The 20,982-nt window shown below is 35.0% G+C and overlaps 1 protein-coding gene across 3 annotated transcripts in view; it reads left to right on the forward strand.

The window, feature by feature from the left end:
- LOC115241449 (nucleolysin TIAR) overlaps nucleotides 1-20,982 on the forward strand; it is a 179,997-nt gene that overhangs the window by 156,089 nt on the left and 2,926 nt on the right. For 2 of the 3 annotated variants that reach the window (XM_029817215.1, XM_029817216.1), the window contains exons 5-8: nucleotides 11,091-11,271; nucleotides 16,086-16,215; nucleotides 17,732-17,973; nucleotides 18,524-18,704. In XM_029817215.1, the coding sequence (XP_029673075.1) occupies nucleotides 11,091-11,271; nucleotides 16,086-16,215; nucleotides 17,732-17,973; nucleotides 18,524-18,704 (734 nt within the window). Of the gene's footprint in view, nucleotides 1-11,090; nucleotides 11,272-16,085; nucleotides 16,216-17,731; nucleotides 17,974-18,523; nucleotides 18,705-20,078; nucleotides 20,168-20,982 lie in introns of all 3 variants that reach the window. The other variant, XM_029817217.1, reaches the window with a different exon arrangement.

The following is a 20,982-nucleotide window of genomic DNA, read 5'->3' on the forward strand; positions in this document are numbered from 1 at the left end:
GATGTAAACATGTGTGTTAAAGCAATTCACACAAATGTGATATTAAACATATATATATATGTGTGTGTGTATATCCGCTGTAGTGAAGTCACCGTGTAGACTAGACTATCCAGCTCACGTAAAACAGCCGCAATTTCGCGGCCATTTAATCGTGAAAGTGGTCGAAAGTAAATGATGGCAGACAAGCGCGGGGGCGGATAAGGCGGTGATTTTAGAAAGGGATGAGCGACGTAGGTGCGAGAACCCGCGTGGAAAGATAGATTGCCGGAGAAACCGAGCGCACGGGAAAAAGAGCGGGAAAGAGACTCAATGTTTGTAGTAGTAACTCGTGAGTAGTTGCCGTGCGAGTCACCGCTGCAACCACTAACTCAACCCCCGAGTCCTCAACCAAGCAATCACTGCTATCAGCACTTCGGAACCGGGACCGATCTAACAGTAATACACTCACCCGGACTAACGTGTTTTTGCGAATATCTCGCCGATGCCGCTTCCAGGTTCGTATGCCGACAATGGATATGACAATTGCACAATACACACGAACATACGTTCGTAGTAGAATACGCCTCACCAGCTCGAAAACTTTGCGCGATCTTACGCGTGTATTTCGTTTACGCGAGTCTGCGAATATTCGGCTACAGCTTCTTCCTTCCCTGTTCTTTTCGTCTTGCGTCGATGTGACCATAAAATCACGTTATTATAAAATCAATCGTAATAACTAAAATTTCTCTATTTATTTCCTGTGACCCAGTTTCGCGTATTGTAAAGAAAAATTATCGGCAACGTCTGTATCATTACAAACTTCCAGATTTGTCACTTCAGAACCTGATAAGATAATCGCAATAGGAATTTCTCACGTCTTGCGTCGATGTGACCATAAAATCACGTTATTATAAAATCAATCGTAATAACTAAAATTTCCCTATTTATTTCCTGTGACCCAGTTTCGTATTGTAAAGAAAAATTATCGGCAACGTCTGTATCATTACAAACTTCCAGATTTGTCACTTCAGAACCTGATAAGATAATTGCAATAGGAATTTCTCACGTACGCGAACTCGCTCGCGCGTAATTGCCTCTCATCTTTCGATAATCTCCTCTGTTACACGAAGTATGCGTAATTGGAACCAATAATCGGGATCGTACAAATTTTTACGAACGGTCAATAGAGTACGAACACGAAGCCGTGCACCGCGCTGACCGGTAGTAAAATAGCGACAGCATCGTATGTAAAAGCTCAACGTATAATTAGCCGCGCACACGAAATGAAATTCCTGAGGGCTGCCGCCTGCTGCAGCCATACTCCACGGTTTGGCGAGATCAGGTTCGAAAACGGGAGAGGTGCCGAACACGTCGGGTGTAGAAGGTCGAGGACGAATGGAGGTGAGCGGCAGAAGGGGTTGGTTGGCGAAGGATAGGTGATAACGGTGGCGGCAGCGGCGGGGGATGCAGCCTTCGGAGGGCTTGCAGAGATGCGGATCGAAGGTAATATAGGCACACAGGCGAAAGGCGAACGAAGGTGCAGAGAGAGGATTGGTTTTCCCGTTTCGGCAAAGCGGGAGACCATTTCGTCGTCGAGTGCGGAACGCTGTTGAACACCCCCGTGGCTCTTTAAATGCTCGGATCAGTTTCTCTCTCGCCCCGGATCTCGTTCTGTTTCTATCCTCTTCTCCCCCATCTGTCTTTTTTTCGCTTTTTTTCTCTCTCTCTCTCTCCCTCTCTTTCTCTATCTCTATTTCTATTCCTTTTTCACATTCGGCTTAATCTGAAACGGCTCACCTTCGCGCATCACCTTCAGCTTATCTTCGATTGTGTTCTTTGCACCGTTTATAAATCCGGTCCTCAATCCTCGCAAAAAACTCACGTGGCAGATTATCGAGACGGTTTGCCTAATAGGATAATTTGCGACTGTTTGATCCAACAGGAAAGTAATTTACAAAAAAGCACGTAATGAAAAGATGCAAAATTTTGTATCTCTTATTCGCGCTTATACATAAATACAATTAATGCATACATGCTTGAAAGAAAATTTAATAAAATTGTTGACTCAACTAATTGCCGTATATTAAGCGTTATATAAGCGTTATCACGGTTGAAAGGCGCGAAACTGCTTTCATCTTCAGTAACATATATCGCAGTTATGATATGACGGTGGTTTATTTAGGTATCAAGGCTATGTACATTCCGCGCTTCTGCAAATTGCACGATTCTACGGATGAACGATAATGTAAACCGCGATTTATACACACACCTATGAACTTCTGAAAATATTTAGCGATAAAATGACCGCTGGAACAAATTGATTCGAATCAAACGGCATTAACGCAGAAACCAAGAATGGCTAAATACACAAGTGTGCATATTGGATACCTTTATGGAGGCAGCTAATTTATTAGGGCAAGTCAGAGAAGGGTGAAAGCTCGAATTTATGCCGCGACTACAAATCTTGGCTTGGCCCGAGTCGGAGAGAACGGGCTTGCGAATCGGAACCGAGTAAAGCGCAAAGCACTAGGCTAGACTCAATTCTAGAGACTCGAGCCCCGGATATCACATTGATCGATTACGATGAAAACATTTCGATTAGAAATCCATAATTCGTCGCAGTAACTAAAGATAAATTTGATTTTTGATTTACTTTTGTATACTTCCTTTCCATTAAGCTTCCATTAACATATACAAGTTACATATTATTAAAAAATATAATAACCACGAACAGAATTATGGAATGCATTCTAAAAAAAAAAAAGAAACATTCTCTCTCGACTTCTATTTTTAATATTTGAGATTATATTGTAATTTATTCCAACGTAAATTAACCTGATAGAATATTATTTTATATTAAAGGATTACATAAAAAATAAAATATAGATATACAAAAGCGAACAGAGTATCTATGCTATTAATAATGTTTTTTAATTTTTATATCAAAATATAATTAAGATTGTTATTAGTTACAATCTAAATCTAATAGAGTTGATAATCTAAAACAAAACTTGGATAATTTTCGTTAATTATATTGCTTAAATCATACAGTAACGCAAATGAAAATTTATATGGTTAATAGAGATAGCGACCCGACTGTATGCACAACAATTGTGATAGAGATATAGGAAGTACGAAACAAGAGTCATAAATAATAACCGAGTAACCCTTTCGCATAGATTTGGATGCAGCTCAAACTTCGGTGCGAGCATGGGGTTTGAGGTAAGGCTTTTCCTCGGAACGAAACCGCCTATCCCAAGATTATACGGAAACTTTAACGGCCACGGTTACTCAGCCTTCTTAGCAAAGTATGGCAGCCGTGGTTTAGCTCGCAGGTTTATTAGTCCCGATAATGTCCCTGCAGAGAACACACGCGTCTGTGTTTACTGTTAGGGTCTACTTGAAGGTATGGGCTCTAACGCGGTATATGCGCTTACAACAAATGTATTTGCATTATGCATCTGCGTCTTCGTGTGAAACTTGGATTTGTACGAATCTATGCTATACTCGTATCTTCGAACATGAGAAACTTGATTCTAGCTTTAATTGCATGATCTGAATAATTTATTTGAGAGACTCTTGAGATTTAACTCCTTTAAATATATTTTTAATATAATTCGACAATATATAGTATGTATGTGTAAACAATTTGAAATAAAAATAATAATTAATTAATCGCATTCTTTCTTAAATATTTAATATAATTTAATTTAAATTAATTCAACAATCCCCATTATTGATTAAAATGTACGTAGAATACAGATCTCATTTGATTTCAGTATTCTGATAATTTAGAAAATATTTTGTAATGTGTGCACATAAATTCGAGAATTAACCTAATTAAGCTTAACTTAATTAAATCTTAATTGAAAGTGATTTCATTATAACACTGTACTATAAGTAGATAGTAAAAGTTATAACTTACGGTTATAACTTACATGCAATCTCATCGTGTGCGTCGATATACGGCTATACTATCCATAAAAAACGCATCGTACAGTTTATAGTGTAATCTTGAGAGATAGGAGAAACTGGTCAGGAAATACCTAGTTTTTGTCATTATGAGGAGATCCATTAAATTGTCGTTAGTGCCGTAGCGGCATAAGGATGTACAAACTATCGTCACAATGGTAAGCAAGTGGAGTAAGAAGAAAGGGGGAATATCTATTCAAACGTAGACCTTATTTAATGTAACACATTTGTACAAAGCCCTCATGATCGAAAGCATTTGTTCCGCCATTCTTCACGTGCCTTATTGTATCGCGAATTTACGCTTGACTAATACTTGTATCGAGTTCTCTGACGTACAAATCTAACGCCAACTTGGCTAGGCTCATTTATCATTAAACGAGATTCTCGCAAAATCTCTCAATATTTTTTCTAACAATCCTACTGTTATAAAACTTTCATTTGAAAAATTAAACACATATAGTTTAGATTTAGGAACAAAAAAAATTATTTAAACGTTATTGATATATGCTTAAATTAAAAATTATTGCATACAAAACTGTTTACTACGATTTATGAAACTTTGATAACGCGATGACCCGCAACTGTAACAAATGTCGCAAATAATTTATGCGACACACATAATTAATATTGTGGGAGTACATTCCATACAAATCGTCGCTACGTTATTTTTTTTGCGTGTATCGTTTTAACACGGATATTTTGCAGGAGGATGATACGTCAGGAGTTAAGGCCAATAGCAAAGAAAAGAGAGAAAGAGAAAGAGAGAGGTGGTGTGAACATAGACAAGTGTGTAAGTGTACCACAATCAAAGCAAGCTAGCTACAAACGTTATCTAATTTACCCTTTATTAAAAATATGTTTTTCGTACTTTTTTCTTACTTCTTACCTCTTTTTAAATAATTATACTTCGCAACCTTTCAAATACCTTTAACATTATTATTATATATCTATCTATGTTGTATTTATTACTATTATAATTATTAATCATGCTCTTATCTCTTTCCATTTTCACTCTTCATACTTGTATACATTATTGCGTGGAGAAAAAGCACTGCTATATATCACTGTAGCTGTAAAATATTACGATAGATCAACCGGGAATATACATATGTAAAATAACTGCCACTTCGGCATTAATTACGCGTTGATTTAGAGTAATATTTTATCGCTTCTATATATTTTTCTTCATATACATACAGCCGTTCTCTCTTTCGTTCACATTTTTCAAACATTTTTCATTGCATTAATGAGCGCTTAAAATAAAACAGTAATAATGTATAACATCAAATATATCACGCATCTAAATAAATTTCATAATTTATATTCATAAAAAAATAAGTATCATAAATTTATACAAGAAAGAGATTATATATGCATCGATGTACCTTGTTTTATAGAATGTTAGACTTTACATCTTTACATTTCTATTCGTGTTTCGTTGTGGAGAATATTTTCTGTTTTATATCTATTTTTCTTTCTTTATTTTTTTTTTTTTTTTTGAAAATCACGAGCGAGTGAACTGCTGTTTTATAGTACGACTAGTGGTATTAAACTAAATTGGTAGACTTGTGTCATGGTCTTTTATGTACGTACATACATGTATACCGAGTGCGCACCTCGGAACGTATGCACGTATATGCGTATGTAGTGACGTCGTTCCAATCTCGTTAAAGTATTTTTTTATGTCGTAACGTTTTATAATACAATTTGTATACATTGGCTTTAATATGCATGCTCGTATACTTCCCCTTATTTGAAAAGTCTTATCGGACTTAAGGTATTCTAAATTGAAAAGAATATTAAAGGTATACGAATATACGACAAAGAGAAGTACAGCGGGAAGAGAATGAGAGGGGAATTGTACAGTGAGCAAGGTAAAAGACAATCGAATCTTCCTTCACTCTTTTCATTCTATTTTTCATATTTCTCATTATTTAATTTTCCATTCTTGTCGATATTTTTACGTAATTTGGTTATTATCATTGGAGTGAATCAGTGCTCGGATTCTTATAAGAGAAATGAAGTTGGTGATTGTATGCACAGCGTTTCTTCATCAACTTTTATCCATGATATCCCATTCATACTTCGCATACTTCGCATTTCATTACTCTCCTGTACTACGTACATTCTTTCTTAATACATGTGCACTTTTATACACTGTGCACTGTATTTCATTCCAATACTTTCCCTNNNNTCCGCTAATGTTATTACTACTTTTTTAAGAAGACTAATTTTTAATTAAAATTATTTTTACATATAATTCAAAATTATATATATATAGGCAACTAACACAGTAATCAACATGCAAACGTAATTCAATAATGTAATTTACATCGACATAAAAAAATAATAAATATATCTGCAAATGAGAAATCAATTAAATTCATTTATCAAAATTAAATTTTTATTGAATTTGTAGATTTTTATAAACAATGTACTTCGCTCTTTTCTTGCAACTTTTCCAAAAATTTAATATCGATGAAAATACATGCACTTAGCAGTAGTTTAAATGGCTCTTTAAACTGTAGATAATGTAACAACAATCTAAATAGAAATCAAGCAAAGTATTTGAGAAACAGAAATCAAGAAGTCGTCATTTCGTTCGGTTCGCTTTGATTTACATAAACGACTAGAAAGTTACAAATGCAGCATCAGTCCAAGCATTGATTATTCAAATATCTACGGATGTTCGAGAATAAGAAAAAGGAGAACGACTACGAGGACAGCCAGTGTCCACTTAGTGCTCGCTATCATGAATTTAGTCGGGACGAATATTGGCGCGCTACTTGGGTGACCAGTGCCAACGAAACTTCAAGTACCCGCGTTATTTAAGGGGATACGAGATACGTACATTCGGGTTCTATCGTCGACCACTAGAGATTCCATCCGCCATAAAACGGAGAAAAGTGGAAACTTCCCTTTCGAGAGAAGGAGAGAGCAAGGAGATATTGCAGAGGTCTAAAGCCGTCCCGTTCGTCCTTTTTTCCTTCCTCACTTCAATGTTCCGCACCCCTTTCCTTTTTTTTTTTTTTTTTTTTTTTTAGGCGGAACTAGACAGTATTCATTCTGTTCACATCCTGAATATGTCATATATATCATCATATATAATATATATCATTTGTCATATATATTATATGTCATGTTAGAATTAATCAAAAGCTCAATATGATAAATTTCGGTAAAAATCATACAGTTATTCTTTTATCTAGTATCATTCTACGTATGAATCAACTTCAGTTTTGCAATCTTTCTTTTATATCATTTTTTTTCTTTCACGGAATTCCCGTACAAAAACCATCGCCATAGATCTACAACAGCTCTTCAATTTTTCAACTAGATATTCTTGATATAACCGCTTCAAAACGTCGGGAGCAATTCTTTTAACTGATCCCTGACATCTTAAATCTCGATATCTTCTCTCGCGTAAATCTCGAAAACTGCGTCCACTGCGCAGACAAGTATTGACAGAAAAGCAGTGACAGCCTCTCGCTTAAAATCCAATATGAAATTAATATTCTGCCGGAAGTAATTTATTACTATTATTACAGTTCTAAAAGAAGGATATGAGTTATAGATCCCGCATCTTCTTAAAATACTGTGTCCTATATTTGTGATATGCTATCTTTTTTACCGTAATATAAAATAAATCATTTTTAAAATAATTAATATAATAGTATATAATATGTTCAAAAATAGTTTTTGTTCTGATTTTTCAATTAAATCGCTTATATAAATCCAAATTTACTTATCCGAGTTAAAATTTTATTTTCCAATAATCTGGTACAATTAATAAATAAAACATGAGAAATAAAGCGAGAATAAATTAATATTTTTAGAAGATTTAAATTTTTTCGATATTTAATTAATCTATGAAAATCTTATTTGTTCATAATGAAAAGTTTTGCATGTTCTGAGTAGGATTATAAAACTGCAACAGTTAGACAAATAGATATATCCCTTTTTTGTATGGTAATATGATTTATCTGCATATTTATTTGATATACAAAATGCTTGCTAACTTGAAAGTTTGTAAGATTCACAGTTTGATGTATATAATCCTTAAGCAGAACTATTTTAAATACAATAACAGTATACAGCGTAACTATGTGTTTAAGTGCATTAATATAACATTTATTTATTGTAATAATAGGAAACAACGGTTTCGTATAAATTTGGTATTTTTTCAAGCTCTTTTTTGATAAAGAAATAGTATCAGAACAATAAAGATTAATAAATTTATCAAATTAGCGAAAAACATATAAAAGTTTCTATATCCTTAATAAAATAAAAAAAAATTTACAACCTTGGGATAATATACTAACGACCACAATATCAAGATGACAGAGACTGACTCGTCATATCGTATAGTTTATAATTCTCAGTTATTAATCCGCGAAACGATCGGCGATCAAAGACGGCAAAATCATTAAAAGTTTACAATTCCGCAAGCGCCAGAAGTGCAGATATTTCAATCTTTTTCTTTTTACGAAATAAGCATTCTAGAACAAACAAAATTTTTTTAAAGCCGACCATATATATATATATATACGCGCGTCCGGATTCCGGCGCGGTCGGTAGAAAATTTCGAGTTTACCCCCGAATTTCTTGTTGATCTTTCATCTCCCGGCTCTCGGGAGCGGCGAGTTATCGGAAATTCAGTGAAGTAAAAAGTTACTAGATTCGTGCGATAAATCTAGTTATTCGATCGCCAAGTGGTTCTCGCTAGATAAGAATAAAGTTTCGCAGGAATACGTCAGAACTGCCGTTGACCCGACATATAGAACTTCGATTTAGGCACGTTCGCGTAATCAGCTGCCTAATGAGCCGAATCTAGAACTACAGGCTGTTTCCATAATGGCGGATCTTCGACCAGGCACGTCCGAAGGATCATAAATCACAAACCATTTTCGAAGAGGGGCAGAACTAGCGAATTTAGATATTTTCTTGCCGACACAAATTCTTGTTCGATCTGGAATACTGAGATATATGGATCGTTCGTCGATAAAAGTTTAGAGGAAATTTCTACAGAATTTTTAGTCGCTGTAATACCGTCGCTACTGCGCTGGTATATGCTCGATACTTGAAAGTAGTTACTTACTTTTATTGCCGCGCGTAAACTGACACGTAATTTCTGCAAGCGCAACTCTCGAAAATGTCGAACTTTAAACATATCGGTTGTATGTGAAATTGCGACTATAATACGTTGGTAAATAGCTTTCTCAAGACTGTGCAAGTCGTGCAATCACGTTAGGGTCAGGAACGTATTAAGACTTTAACTGTGTACGACGCATGAATCGACCACTTAAAATGGAAACGCCGGAAAAGTCATGCCTGAGGGGTTAAATTGGAACATCGTACACTCAGTAGAATCAAATCAGTTTGGCTCGATATAGCCCAATTTCGAGAAGGAATATTTCGATTAAGGTACTAAGAATTTGCAAAGAGAAAGTAAAATCAGTGTTAGAAAGCAAGCTATCAAATTATTTTGAGGATTATGATTTCTCAAGTTTTTGTTGCATTTCTGCATGGAAATTCTGATATTCATATCATAATTTTACTATCTGAAACTAGGATAAAGCCTCAAACTTTATCAAAAGTGTTTTTTTTTTTTCGTCAGTAAATATTAAGTCATATATATGTATATGTAGCTCATATCTTTTTTTATTACTTACGTTTTTCTAAATTTAGTGTTTTAATATGTTAAAGCTTTCATTAATATGACAAGAAGTTTTTAATTTAAGTTTTTTTATAACACTAATTAAAATTAGGATTTAAATGAACTAAAGAATGACTTCATTACTTGTATATATATATACGGCAGCAACGGGCAAGTTGTGCCGACATTCCGGAGATACTGAGAATAACGTTCGCCAAGCAATAAAGAGATAATGCCGAGCTTTGAGAAAAGAAGAGAACGTCCCTCGGTAAGTTCTTAACGGGACGTTCTGCCGTTCTGAGAGAACCTTCTATCTCCGAACGAGGCAATTACAGGCCGTGGTTTACCGGTCGCGTTTACACCCGTAGCCTGCCTCTACCGTATAGGCTAAGCTCCACGGTACGATCGTAAACTTAGCTGACGGGGTTCAACCTCTTTGGCATTGGCGTTCGATATCTCGAGCAGCTCGGGCGTCCTGCTTCGACCACGTCGTGAAACCCGGTCGACCTCTTTCATAGTATCAGTAAAAGTAATGCCGAGGGACGAGTGGGGAGGAGGTAAAGGATACGTGAGAGATCTATCGCGCGCGTCGGTGGAAGTAGATACTTTCAATAATAGCTTTCCCAAGGCCCCACATGCGTGTTGTTTCTTATATTGCTATCGGGATCATATACGATCACCGCTGGATGTCGCAAACGGAATAATCATTTCGCCGCTCGCTGATCGTTTTTTGATGAATACATCCGTATGCGCGACTTCGATGCTACTCATTCTTTATGCACCGCCAATCATGATTACAAGCGAACGGGACTTATGCATCGAGCAGCACAATTGTGCCGTATTAATTGATAATAAAATAAACGCGGCAAAATGTAGCGCTGCGTGTGCATAGCCAATATTTCCTGAATCGTTTCCTTAATTAAGAAATCATTTTGCTCGTCGTAATTTATAGCAATAAAACATTATTTTATTAATGTCTGATGCGGAATGAATTAAGCGCAAGAACTGAGGAAAATGGGTACGCCAACGTTAAATTAAAATAGGTTGTGATATAGCAAGCGTTATATGTGTGCATAAAGTAAACTTGTTAAACTTCCACACAATTTCGAATTTTATATTCGGTAAAAGTAATTAATCTCCCGGCATGAACAAAATCAAAACAAGGACAACCTAGTAAATATAATTTAAAAATTCGCAATATATATATGCAAAACTCGTTAGCTCATACTATAATTGAATTCTCACAATAAATGTTTTTAAACCATTTCTCATATTTTTCCGATACAATATGCAAGAATCTTGTACAAATAATCATTTACCAGCAGTTTCCATTATGAGTTCCTATTGTGAGTCAAGAAAGACAATTTATATTCAGGAATTTGTCGTAGCTGCAATTATTAACGCTTGACTCGGTTTATTTATACTTATCGATATGTTCTACAAATGAATAGAAATTAAAATGTGCTATCTTTTTGTCTCACAGCGAACGCAAAGCCGCTCACGTTCGATGAAGTTTACAATCAAAGTAGTCCGACCAACTGCACGGTATACTGCGGCGGATTGACCAACGGTTTAACAGAAGAACTCATGCAAAAGACGTTCTCGCCTTTCGGATCCATCCAAGAAATTCGAGTGTTTAAGGATAAAGGCTATGCATTCATCAGGTAACTATATATTTTAACATATTAAACTTTCCAATATAATTACATACATTAATATACATTCTCAAACTTGCCTATCACTGATCAATAAAAATAGAAAATTGTCTTTTAAAAAATGTTTCTTGAATAAAATTCATATAATGTATTATTAAATTTTAAATAAAAATGTAAAAGAAGAAATATTTTTTCTTTTAACATAATGGTGTCATACTACATATTAAATCTGTTAAATCTCAAAATAAAATCTCATATTATTATCTCTCTTGCAGTTTGCCCTCGTTATATGCAAAAAAAGAAATGATAATTTTAAATTTTGAAATCCCCGAACTATCAACGATGTTGTTGAAACGTAGGGCAGGTACATAGATGTATGTCGTGAACAGTAGCTTTTCAAATTGTCAATGTAACCTGAAAGGGGAAATTCCCTAAGGGAATCACTGACTATACTCTAACTATAGATTACTGACATTCCGAATCAGAGATTGTCGTTTACTATTTCGTGAACGTAGAATGCACTTTGGAATTGACTTACGAAAACTTAATCAAACAATTTCCATGTATATAATGTGCACTCACACATATACACACACCCACATACACACACATACACAAAATATACACATATATTTATAAAAACAATACATATGTTCGTAAATATATGATGTTAAATATGTATGATTTTTAATCTTTTGTTTCAACTTTTTCGGATAAAATGAAGATAATTTACACATTTTTAATTTTATGATAGCATTAACTATAGAATAAAAAATAAGTTACAACATTAATAAATATTATTATGCTAATGGGGTATTGTATCTATTAATACATCATCATATTGCCATGATGCACTAATTATTTCGCTACGTTGCGTTTTTTGCAATGGGATTACTAAAAGTAGTAACTACTCTAGTTATTTTCTTTTTGCTTATCATAAAATTAGCATGATATTAGCAAATTATATTGATTAGCGGATACATCCTATGTGCAATTCATATAAATTTACATTTTTACGAAAAAAACCCACGTATTAAAAATAACTGACAATACTTAATTGTAGCTGGCTTAAACCATTAAAGATCATTAATTTTCTTTATATATTTCTAACATAAAACAGGAACATCTTTAAACTACTAAATTATTTAACAGATTATATTGTTTTTTTTATATTCTATTTTCTAAAAAAACATATACTTAAAAAAACTTTAAACATTCATTTTCTTATTTCTTTCATATAAAAAGTATGTGTGTATGTGTATGTATAAATTTTATTATCACAATAATCTATTATAACTTCTTTTTTTTGATAAAACAATGAATATAAGTTTCATGGATTATCACTCTACATCTTAATAAATTGACGTAATTAAAAGCCCTTTTATTCCATCACCGTTTAAATTACAAAATGATTTATCGATCACTAGATTTCACAAAGAAAACTTAAGACTAATTTTCTGAATGTGAAGAATTAAATAAAATTTTAGTATAAAACCTTTGAAATCATTTCACTAATTATATGTATAATCAAACCTCGTTAATTATTCAAACTTTTTACTGCCTTATGAAAAACAAAAATATAGAATAAAAATTTAATATACTACTGCAATACATTGTTGTAAATTTAATCAAACTTTTATTTAAGTATTCCTTGCCGATATATGTCATAATAATATAATTTATCATTTTTCCTTTATTCCCTGAAGTGCTCAAATACTCGATCTATTCTTACTGAACATAATAAAATTTCCCAGAATATTAAGCAAAATAATACGTAATCATCTCTAATAAATTTCTAGAATGTATAATTTTTATAAGATATCTGTCTCGAATAAAATAAAATGATAATGAAATCAAATATAATTTTATCAAAAAATATTATAACAACCGATTGTCAAGAAAAGTTACATCATCATTAAAATAAATTTATTATTTATATTATTTTTCGAAATCATTACACAAGATCGATATGATATGCTTACTTCAATGACCATCCAGATAAATTTATCACAAAATCGAACAATCTGACTTAAGGCAAATCAAGTAAAATCAATGTATATATGTATATAAAGAATAGATTTGCATACAAAGCGAGTGGATTTTGAGCGTGTAACATGGTTATAACATGGGCAAAACTTGAGAAAATTTTTAAAATCATGTACGATGATTGGTGCTAACGTAATCATCAAACGACATTTAACGAAATATTAGGAAATCGTATGAATAGTACACCAATACCCACCGTCGCCTGTGATTTATGGCACGAAACGCGAGAACATGTCGGGTCAATGGCAGCATGTCGGACTCATCAAGCTCGGATCGTGGCCATTTCATTAATCTACCCATTACATCCACGCAGATCATATATTTCAGTTCAACTCCACGTATCCGACAAGATCAGTTATGTTCGTTTCACAAAAACATTAATAAAGAATTGTTAAAATCGAAATAAACATAATATTTTATAACATATATATAGATTTATACATAAACGAAGATGAACTATCACAATTTAAAAAGTAGTTATAAATTTCATCGTAATTATAAATTTATCGTGATCGTGTCGATATCTTCAAACCATAGAAAGAAAAACCTAACAATTTAAGAAATCAGCTGAGCATTTATATCTCCCGAAAGCGAATTCAGCGCTCTACCTTAACGATGGCTAGGGATCCGTGACCTACCTTAGAAAAGACTGCCGAGAGCGTGGGAGGGTTGCTCTAGAACGAACGATAAGAGGGAGGAGGAGGAAAAAGCCTAGAGGGAAACAGGGACGGAAGAAGGAGACAAAAAACCCTTTCTTATATACGTATGTCTCCCTCCCCTTATCTACTTCTTATCCTTTCTCGCGCACGTTGCTCGATATCATTCTTGCCCGTTCTTAGCCAATACGATAGCCTCCACCCGCTTCGTACGTCCGCCACAGTTCCGCCACCCCTAGACAATGTCCGTCGTTCAGATATCTTTCGTCTAATTGCTCTTCCTCCCTCCGTTATTCTGTAGCGTGGAACTCCGGAAACGAATATCTCGGGATGACGTATGGACTTACTGCAAGGTACAACGAGGAAGCAAGACGGGAAAGAGGATAAGGGAAGGAGGTCTTTTCTTCTCCCGTGAAAGAAAGAATCTTATCTGCCGCTGGTTATCGCTCGAGGTTCGGTCTTAGAGGGAGGAAGGGAGGGGGGGGATGATTGGTGCTAACGTAATCATCAAACGACATTTAACGAAATATTAGGAAATCGTATGAATAGTACACCAATACCCACCGTCGCCTGTGATTTATGGCACGAAACGCGAGAACATGTCGGGTCAATGGCAGCATGTCGGACTCATCAAGCTCGGATCGTGGCCATTTCATTAATCTACCCATTACATCCACGCAGATCATATATTTCAGTTCAACTCCACGTATCCGACAAGATCAGTTATGTTCGTTTCACAAAAACATTAATAAAGAATTGTTAAAATCGAAATAAACATAATATTTTATAACATATATATAGATTTGTACATAAACGAAGAGGAACTATCACAATTTAAAAAGTAATTATAAATTTCATCGTAATTATAAATTTATCGTGATCGTGTCGATATCTTCAAACCATAGAAAGAAAAACCTAACAATTTAAGAAATCAGCTGAGCATTTATATCTCCCGAAAGCGAATTCAGCGCTCTACCTTAACGATGGCTAGGGATCCGTGACCTACCTTAGAAAAGACTGCCGAGAGCGTGGGAGGGTTGCTCTAGAACGAACGATAAGAGGGAGGAGGAGGAAAAAGCCTAGAGGGAAACAGGGACGGAAGAAGGAGACAAAAAACCCTTTCTTATATACGTATGTCTCCCTCCCCTTATCTACTTCTTATCCTTTCTCGCGCACGTTGCTCGATATCATTCTTGCCCGTTCTTAGCCAATACGATAGCCTCCACCCGCTTCGTACGTCCTCAACGATCGTGGATGGAAGCTCGATAGATGGAAAGGGGCGAACTCCTGGACAGAGCTGCCATTGTGTAATGTTGAACGCGAACGTTAAAAGTGATCTAATCCTCGATAAATTCAATAATTCTCTGCCACGCTCGTGTACCTTGCCGAATTCGTCGTGTTCTAATCACGTTCTTAAAAACGCGCGTTCTTGTCTTTTAAGACGAAGACGATCATTTATGGCGAGGTTACAAACCTCGTATATTTGAATAATTAAAAAGCGCTATACGTAGAATTAAAATTAATTCTTATATTTAAATATTCATTTAACAGAAACCGTAATATCTAAAGCAATAAAAAACATAATGTAAATATCGCCAGATAAAAATTCAAAATGCTTACTCAAATACCTCGTTCTCTCATTTTCACGTTGTTCATTTTTTAAATTTCATTTGTCGAAGAAGCAGAACATTGAAACATATAATTCATTCATTGCAATAAATAATCTATATTACTTATTGTAATAATAATAATATTTGTTTATCTAAAAAAAGTGTATACTATCATACCAAAATAGAAACTAAACTCGCGTAACCGGTGTGTTGAATTTAACATTGAATGCTTGCATCTACAGTAATCTAGATTCGTCGAGATTCACAATTACCGTGCTCATTCGTGCGCGCAGTAAACTCGCATAAATTAAATTGCACTATTCGCAGAGAGGCTATTTCGTTAAGCTACCATAATAAGGTCCAGTTTACTCGTGGAAAGAGTACCTCATTTCTCCGGAGATTTTTCTTTTTATACACATCATCGCGCCGTACCAACACCAACATCAACGTTGAAAAGGATAGAAAAGTACTGACAAAAGACTTAAATCCCCTTCTTCTTTTTCGATTTCAGGTTTTCTACCAAGGAGTCGGCCACGCACGCCATCGTAGCGGTACACAACACAGATATCAACGGTCAAACGGTGAAGTGCAGTTGGGGCAAGGAGAGCGGAGATCCTAATAATGCTCAACAAACTGGACAGGTAAACTCTCTCTTTATCTTTTACTTTTATCCTCTCTATCGGAAGGACGGTTTCGACGTAAAATTCCGCCCTCTGTGCTTTCCAACATTTACATCACTGCTCGTATCAAACCAGAGGACTTTCCTACCTTCTTTCATGAATAAACATTGCTGCTGATTTTGTTTCCGATATAATGCATGAGAAGAAAAACAGCGACCTTACGCGCATCAGTGAATATAAGTCACAAGCTGTATTGTAGAAAGAATGATTTGAAAGAGAATAATATATACTCTGGCATTAATATCAAATTTAATCTCTCTAATGTCTATGTGCACGTAAGCGTAAAGCGATGTAACACGACAGAATTTTCTCTCAATATACATATAAAAGCTTGCCGTCGTTATATGTGTTACTGAATTAAATAGCGCACACTCACGTCTCTAAGAAGCGAGAGCGTTCAAAGAAAGAAGTAGTTACCAGATTCGATTACGGCCGGTTCCTTCCGGTTTCACGCGGCTAAAGTGTCTCTATCGATATATCGGTATATGGTTCGAAAGTCCGGCGAAAGAATAAAGGCGGAAAGAGAAAGAAAGAAACAGAAAGAAAGAGAGAGAGAGGAGAGAGATGAAGGAAGGAAGAGCAGACAGGGAATCGTGCAAGATTCCGGTCTATTCAGGTGCCTCTCTTCGAAGTGTGTCGGGCCGGGTCTCTTAGCAATTAGCTCCGTTAGGACGGGTAGCTACGCCCGATCTGGGAATGGTACCCGAAGTACTTCCTAAACCCGCTCGCACTCCCCGGTAGTACTTCCGTGCATCCATCCACTGCTACTCGGCCCGTGACATCGCTCTAATTGATCTCTATTCCCATAACGCGCTTCTCCCAGGGGAGCCGAGATATCACGTTAGTACGTATCCTGCCATACCCTGTTCTCGTATTCAACGGAATCGAACTGGTTTGCGTGATATCCGAGTTCATCGTGCCGCTTTAACGAAGAGCATAATGGCTGCACATTATTTCCATAAATCCCATTGAAAATGCTGATTATTAAAAGACCGACACACATATAAATAGCCCGTTTAGCAATAACATTCTTCTTTCAATATTCTTAAATTTAAGAGTTTTTCGAGCTTTATCGGAAAACAGAAAAGAATCATTTTCTCTTGTATTATACAGAAAAATTGAATACATATATAAATTGAATTATTAAATATTTAATTGAAAACGTACACGTTGTACAAAAATTATTTTATGATATTTCAGCAAAATAATTCAATTTTATTTCTCTCTATATATATATATCATAAAAGAACGAATAGATTCGCATGCAACGAGATGCAACGAAATAATAAGAGATAATTTACGTGACGGCAATGAAATGATCGCGTTGAGATTCACGCGTCGCCCATTTTAAACGAACGACCACACAAATCTTCGACGAAACGAAATTACCATTCCTGACCCTATCGACATCGTTAAGCATAAAATCCAGACAATGTTCTTGCTCTTTTCTATTTCATTGATCCTTGTGCTCTTTCAGGCGTTATCGTCGGCGACGTACCCATACTACGCGGCGGCGGCAGCTGCCGCCGCGGCGGCGGCGGGCGTCGCGGGTGTCGGAGGCGTCGGTGGCGTCGGCAGTGCTGGACAACTGGGATACTGGTATCCACCCCAATCTTATCCTACGACAGCAACACAAATGCAAGCCGGTGGCTTCCTTCAGGGCATGCAAGGATACACCTACGGCCAGTTCGCCGGATATCAACAGGCGCAATATATGGGGTAAGCTTTTCACACGAGATAAGTTCTTCTTTTCCCGAAGTTTTGCACGACAAAGTTTTGAATAATCGAAGATTCAAGTCTAATATAAATATATCATTCTGCCTTCATCTTTTCGCAACGTCTTGTTCAAGATGCAATGGATTATAAAACAATTTTACATCAAGCTAACTTTGAAATTCAGCAACATATAATTTGTACAAATATTCATAACTATTAGAATCCGTAAGACATTTGTTTTAATTTATATGAATATTATAATGAATTATATAAATGATTTATTGAATTTAAATAATTATCACACGCAATATACGTATATTAATAGAATTAATCAAACATAGCCGGTAACACAAAATATATTGCTTAAATAATTTTCAATCAAATTTATCAATTATTCACAAAAAAATAGTACCAATAGAATAATATTATATAATATATGTATATTTACGGTACAAATATAGATTATATCAGACGGAATATAAATCGTAACATTTATACATTTCTTTGTAAAAATTATATTGATTTGAAAATTACATATGTTTTACGAACGTAGAATGGGCATGGGTGTCCATGCTGCTGGCACAGCGGCAGGATGGGGTCAGGGATTACCTGGGGGACCACAGTTACCACCACACCACGCCACGACGGTCACGGCACCCCCAGGGGTGCAAGCCGCACCCCCGCCACCACCGCCTCCGGCACAAATGATGGCCTACCCGATGCAACAGTTCCAGGTAACCATTACTTTATCTGTCCCATCTGTATACGCGTGCAAGTGTGCATCGTACTTGAATGTGTGATGTTGAATAGGAGTGTTTCGCTTTTTACATACTTTTGCATCTTGTCCTCTGTTACGTCCAAAAGCAATTTCGTTGGTGCCGGTATTGGCTTGTAAATGTTGCACGTGGAAACTCGATTTGATATCAAAAAGATATCGAAGGCATGTGTCGGCAGAAGAGTGCGCATAGTATATACGTATATATTGTCGGTGATCTTAGGAAACCTCGTAAACTTGATACTGTATATCATTCGAGAGACCGAGCGATAGAACACGGTACGGTTCACGTGAAACAATTTTGCACGGATGAAACAGTAAACATAGCTACAGTATAACACGTATGATATAATTAGCTACACACATATATTCCGTAATATTCCGGCTTGAGTTACGTTCATTACGAGGTTACAGGAGTAACGGCGATATGCTAATTTCAACAGTTTATACCAGCATTATTTACGATGGTAGTTGTATATATATAATATGCAAAAATGAAAATATGCGTTTTCTCAAATTATATTGCAAAACAAAGATTATTTTCTCTGCCATGACTAATAATGAAATGCTTTCAATATATTGTGCGCTATGTTATTAATATTCAATTTTTCTGTCGCTAATTCAATCTACAAAATTATTTGTTCGCTATAGATAGAGAGAATAAAAGCTTGTTTAATCATTAATAAGAAATAGTGCTGTGTATAAATAAAATACAAATTATTATTAAATGAGCCATATGTGTTTATGCATTGAGGGTTGCGATATTATAAATGAACAGAGCTGAGTAAAAATAGAACATTCACCTCACATTGCATTATTTGTGCACATGCATATTAATTTGAAATTATAATAACATTAATAAAACGGTAAGTACTTTTCTTTTACATGTAAACATAAGTGATATAACAAGTTACTCATCTCTACTGCGTGAGTAAACGTATACTTATTGTTAGTCGCGAAAAATGCATTTGTTTTGCCATATGAAAACGTCTAATGACAGTTGCAATTATAGCGATTGTGTGGAGAATGTTTGTAGTAAGCATGTCTAATAGATTCATATAAATAATGATGAGAAAAAAAAACAGAAAAAAATTATACAACATTATTTCTATTATATCTTGAACCGAATTTCGAGAGATATTAATAGAAACTGAGTAAACGATTGCTAATTTTGTGTTAAGATATTCAAAAGATAAGGTTGGTATTATAATAGTAAATCATTCGTAAGATTAATAAAGTGTCGTGTAATATTAAACCATATTATATAATTTCTAATCTGTGATAAGAGACTGCATTTATACTAGCGGAGCAATTTTTATTTTTCTTACTCCAGACATTGATGGAGCAAGACAGACTCGTTTTCCCGCTCGACGAGAGGTTATAGGAGATTCTCGAGATTTAGATATGTTGCAAAAAATTTTGGTTCGTGGCAGTGAGGTGAAATATGATACTTATCGTAGTTGTTGTCCAGAAAAGTATACCTCGACCATTTTGCTTTCCGCACGAACTGCACACGTAAGAAAGTGCGCACTGTACACAGGCACATACCCGCCACCGCTAAAAACGACATTGCCACAAAAAATATGGAATATTTGAAAAGAGATCACAAGGATGGCTTCGGGCAAACGTAGCGAATGCATTTCAACTCAGCACCGCTTTTAATGCCCCGCGTTCTTTTTGCTTCAAGAACAATTTCTGAACTTGACAACTTGAGATCTCAAGATTGAAAATGACTATCTTAATTTAAAAGCTCGCTAAAAAATTCTAGTTCAAAATTTTTAAATTAACTCCGCTATTTTTTATATATTTTCCTTGCTCTCAATTATTAAGTAAACGGAAAACCTTTCAGAAATATGTTTTAAATTTATGACTTTATGCGTATTAATAGTAGCATTTTTTGTTATGCAAAACCATGTGCTCTCACGTATATATGCAAACATTATATCACATATTGTATTATCATTTCAAATGTAAATTTAATAATTTTTTTGGCGATGATTACGTACATTTTATATGATTGAATCAATCAATATAAGCCTATTCTTTAATAATTCCGGCTTATTATTATATGATTATATAAACAATGTATTTCTCAATTTATAAGATTAGAAAGTAAGTCGGATCAAGGTTAAAAGATCCTGCTTTAGAGAAAATACCCAGTTTTTGGGAATAAGAGATAAATTTTCAAGAGTACTAAGTTGAAGTACTGAATTAGTAAACGAGTATATATATATATA

The sequence above is a fragment of the Formica exsecta genome, unplaced genomic scaffold (assembly GCF_003651465.1).
Source record: "Formica exsecta isolate Colony F162 unplaced genomic scaffold, ASM365146v1 scaffold489, whole genome shotgun sequence".
NCBI classification, from domain to species: Eukaryota; Metazoa; Arthropoda; class Insecta; order Hymenoptera; family Formicidae; genus Formica; species Formica exsecta.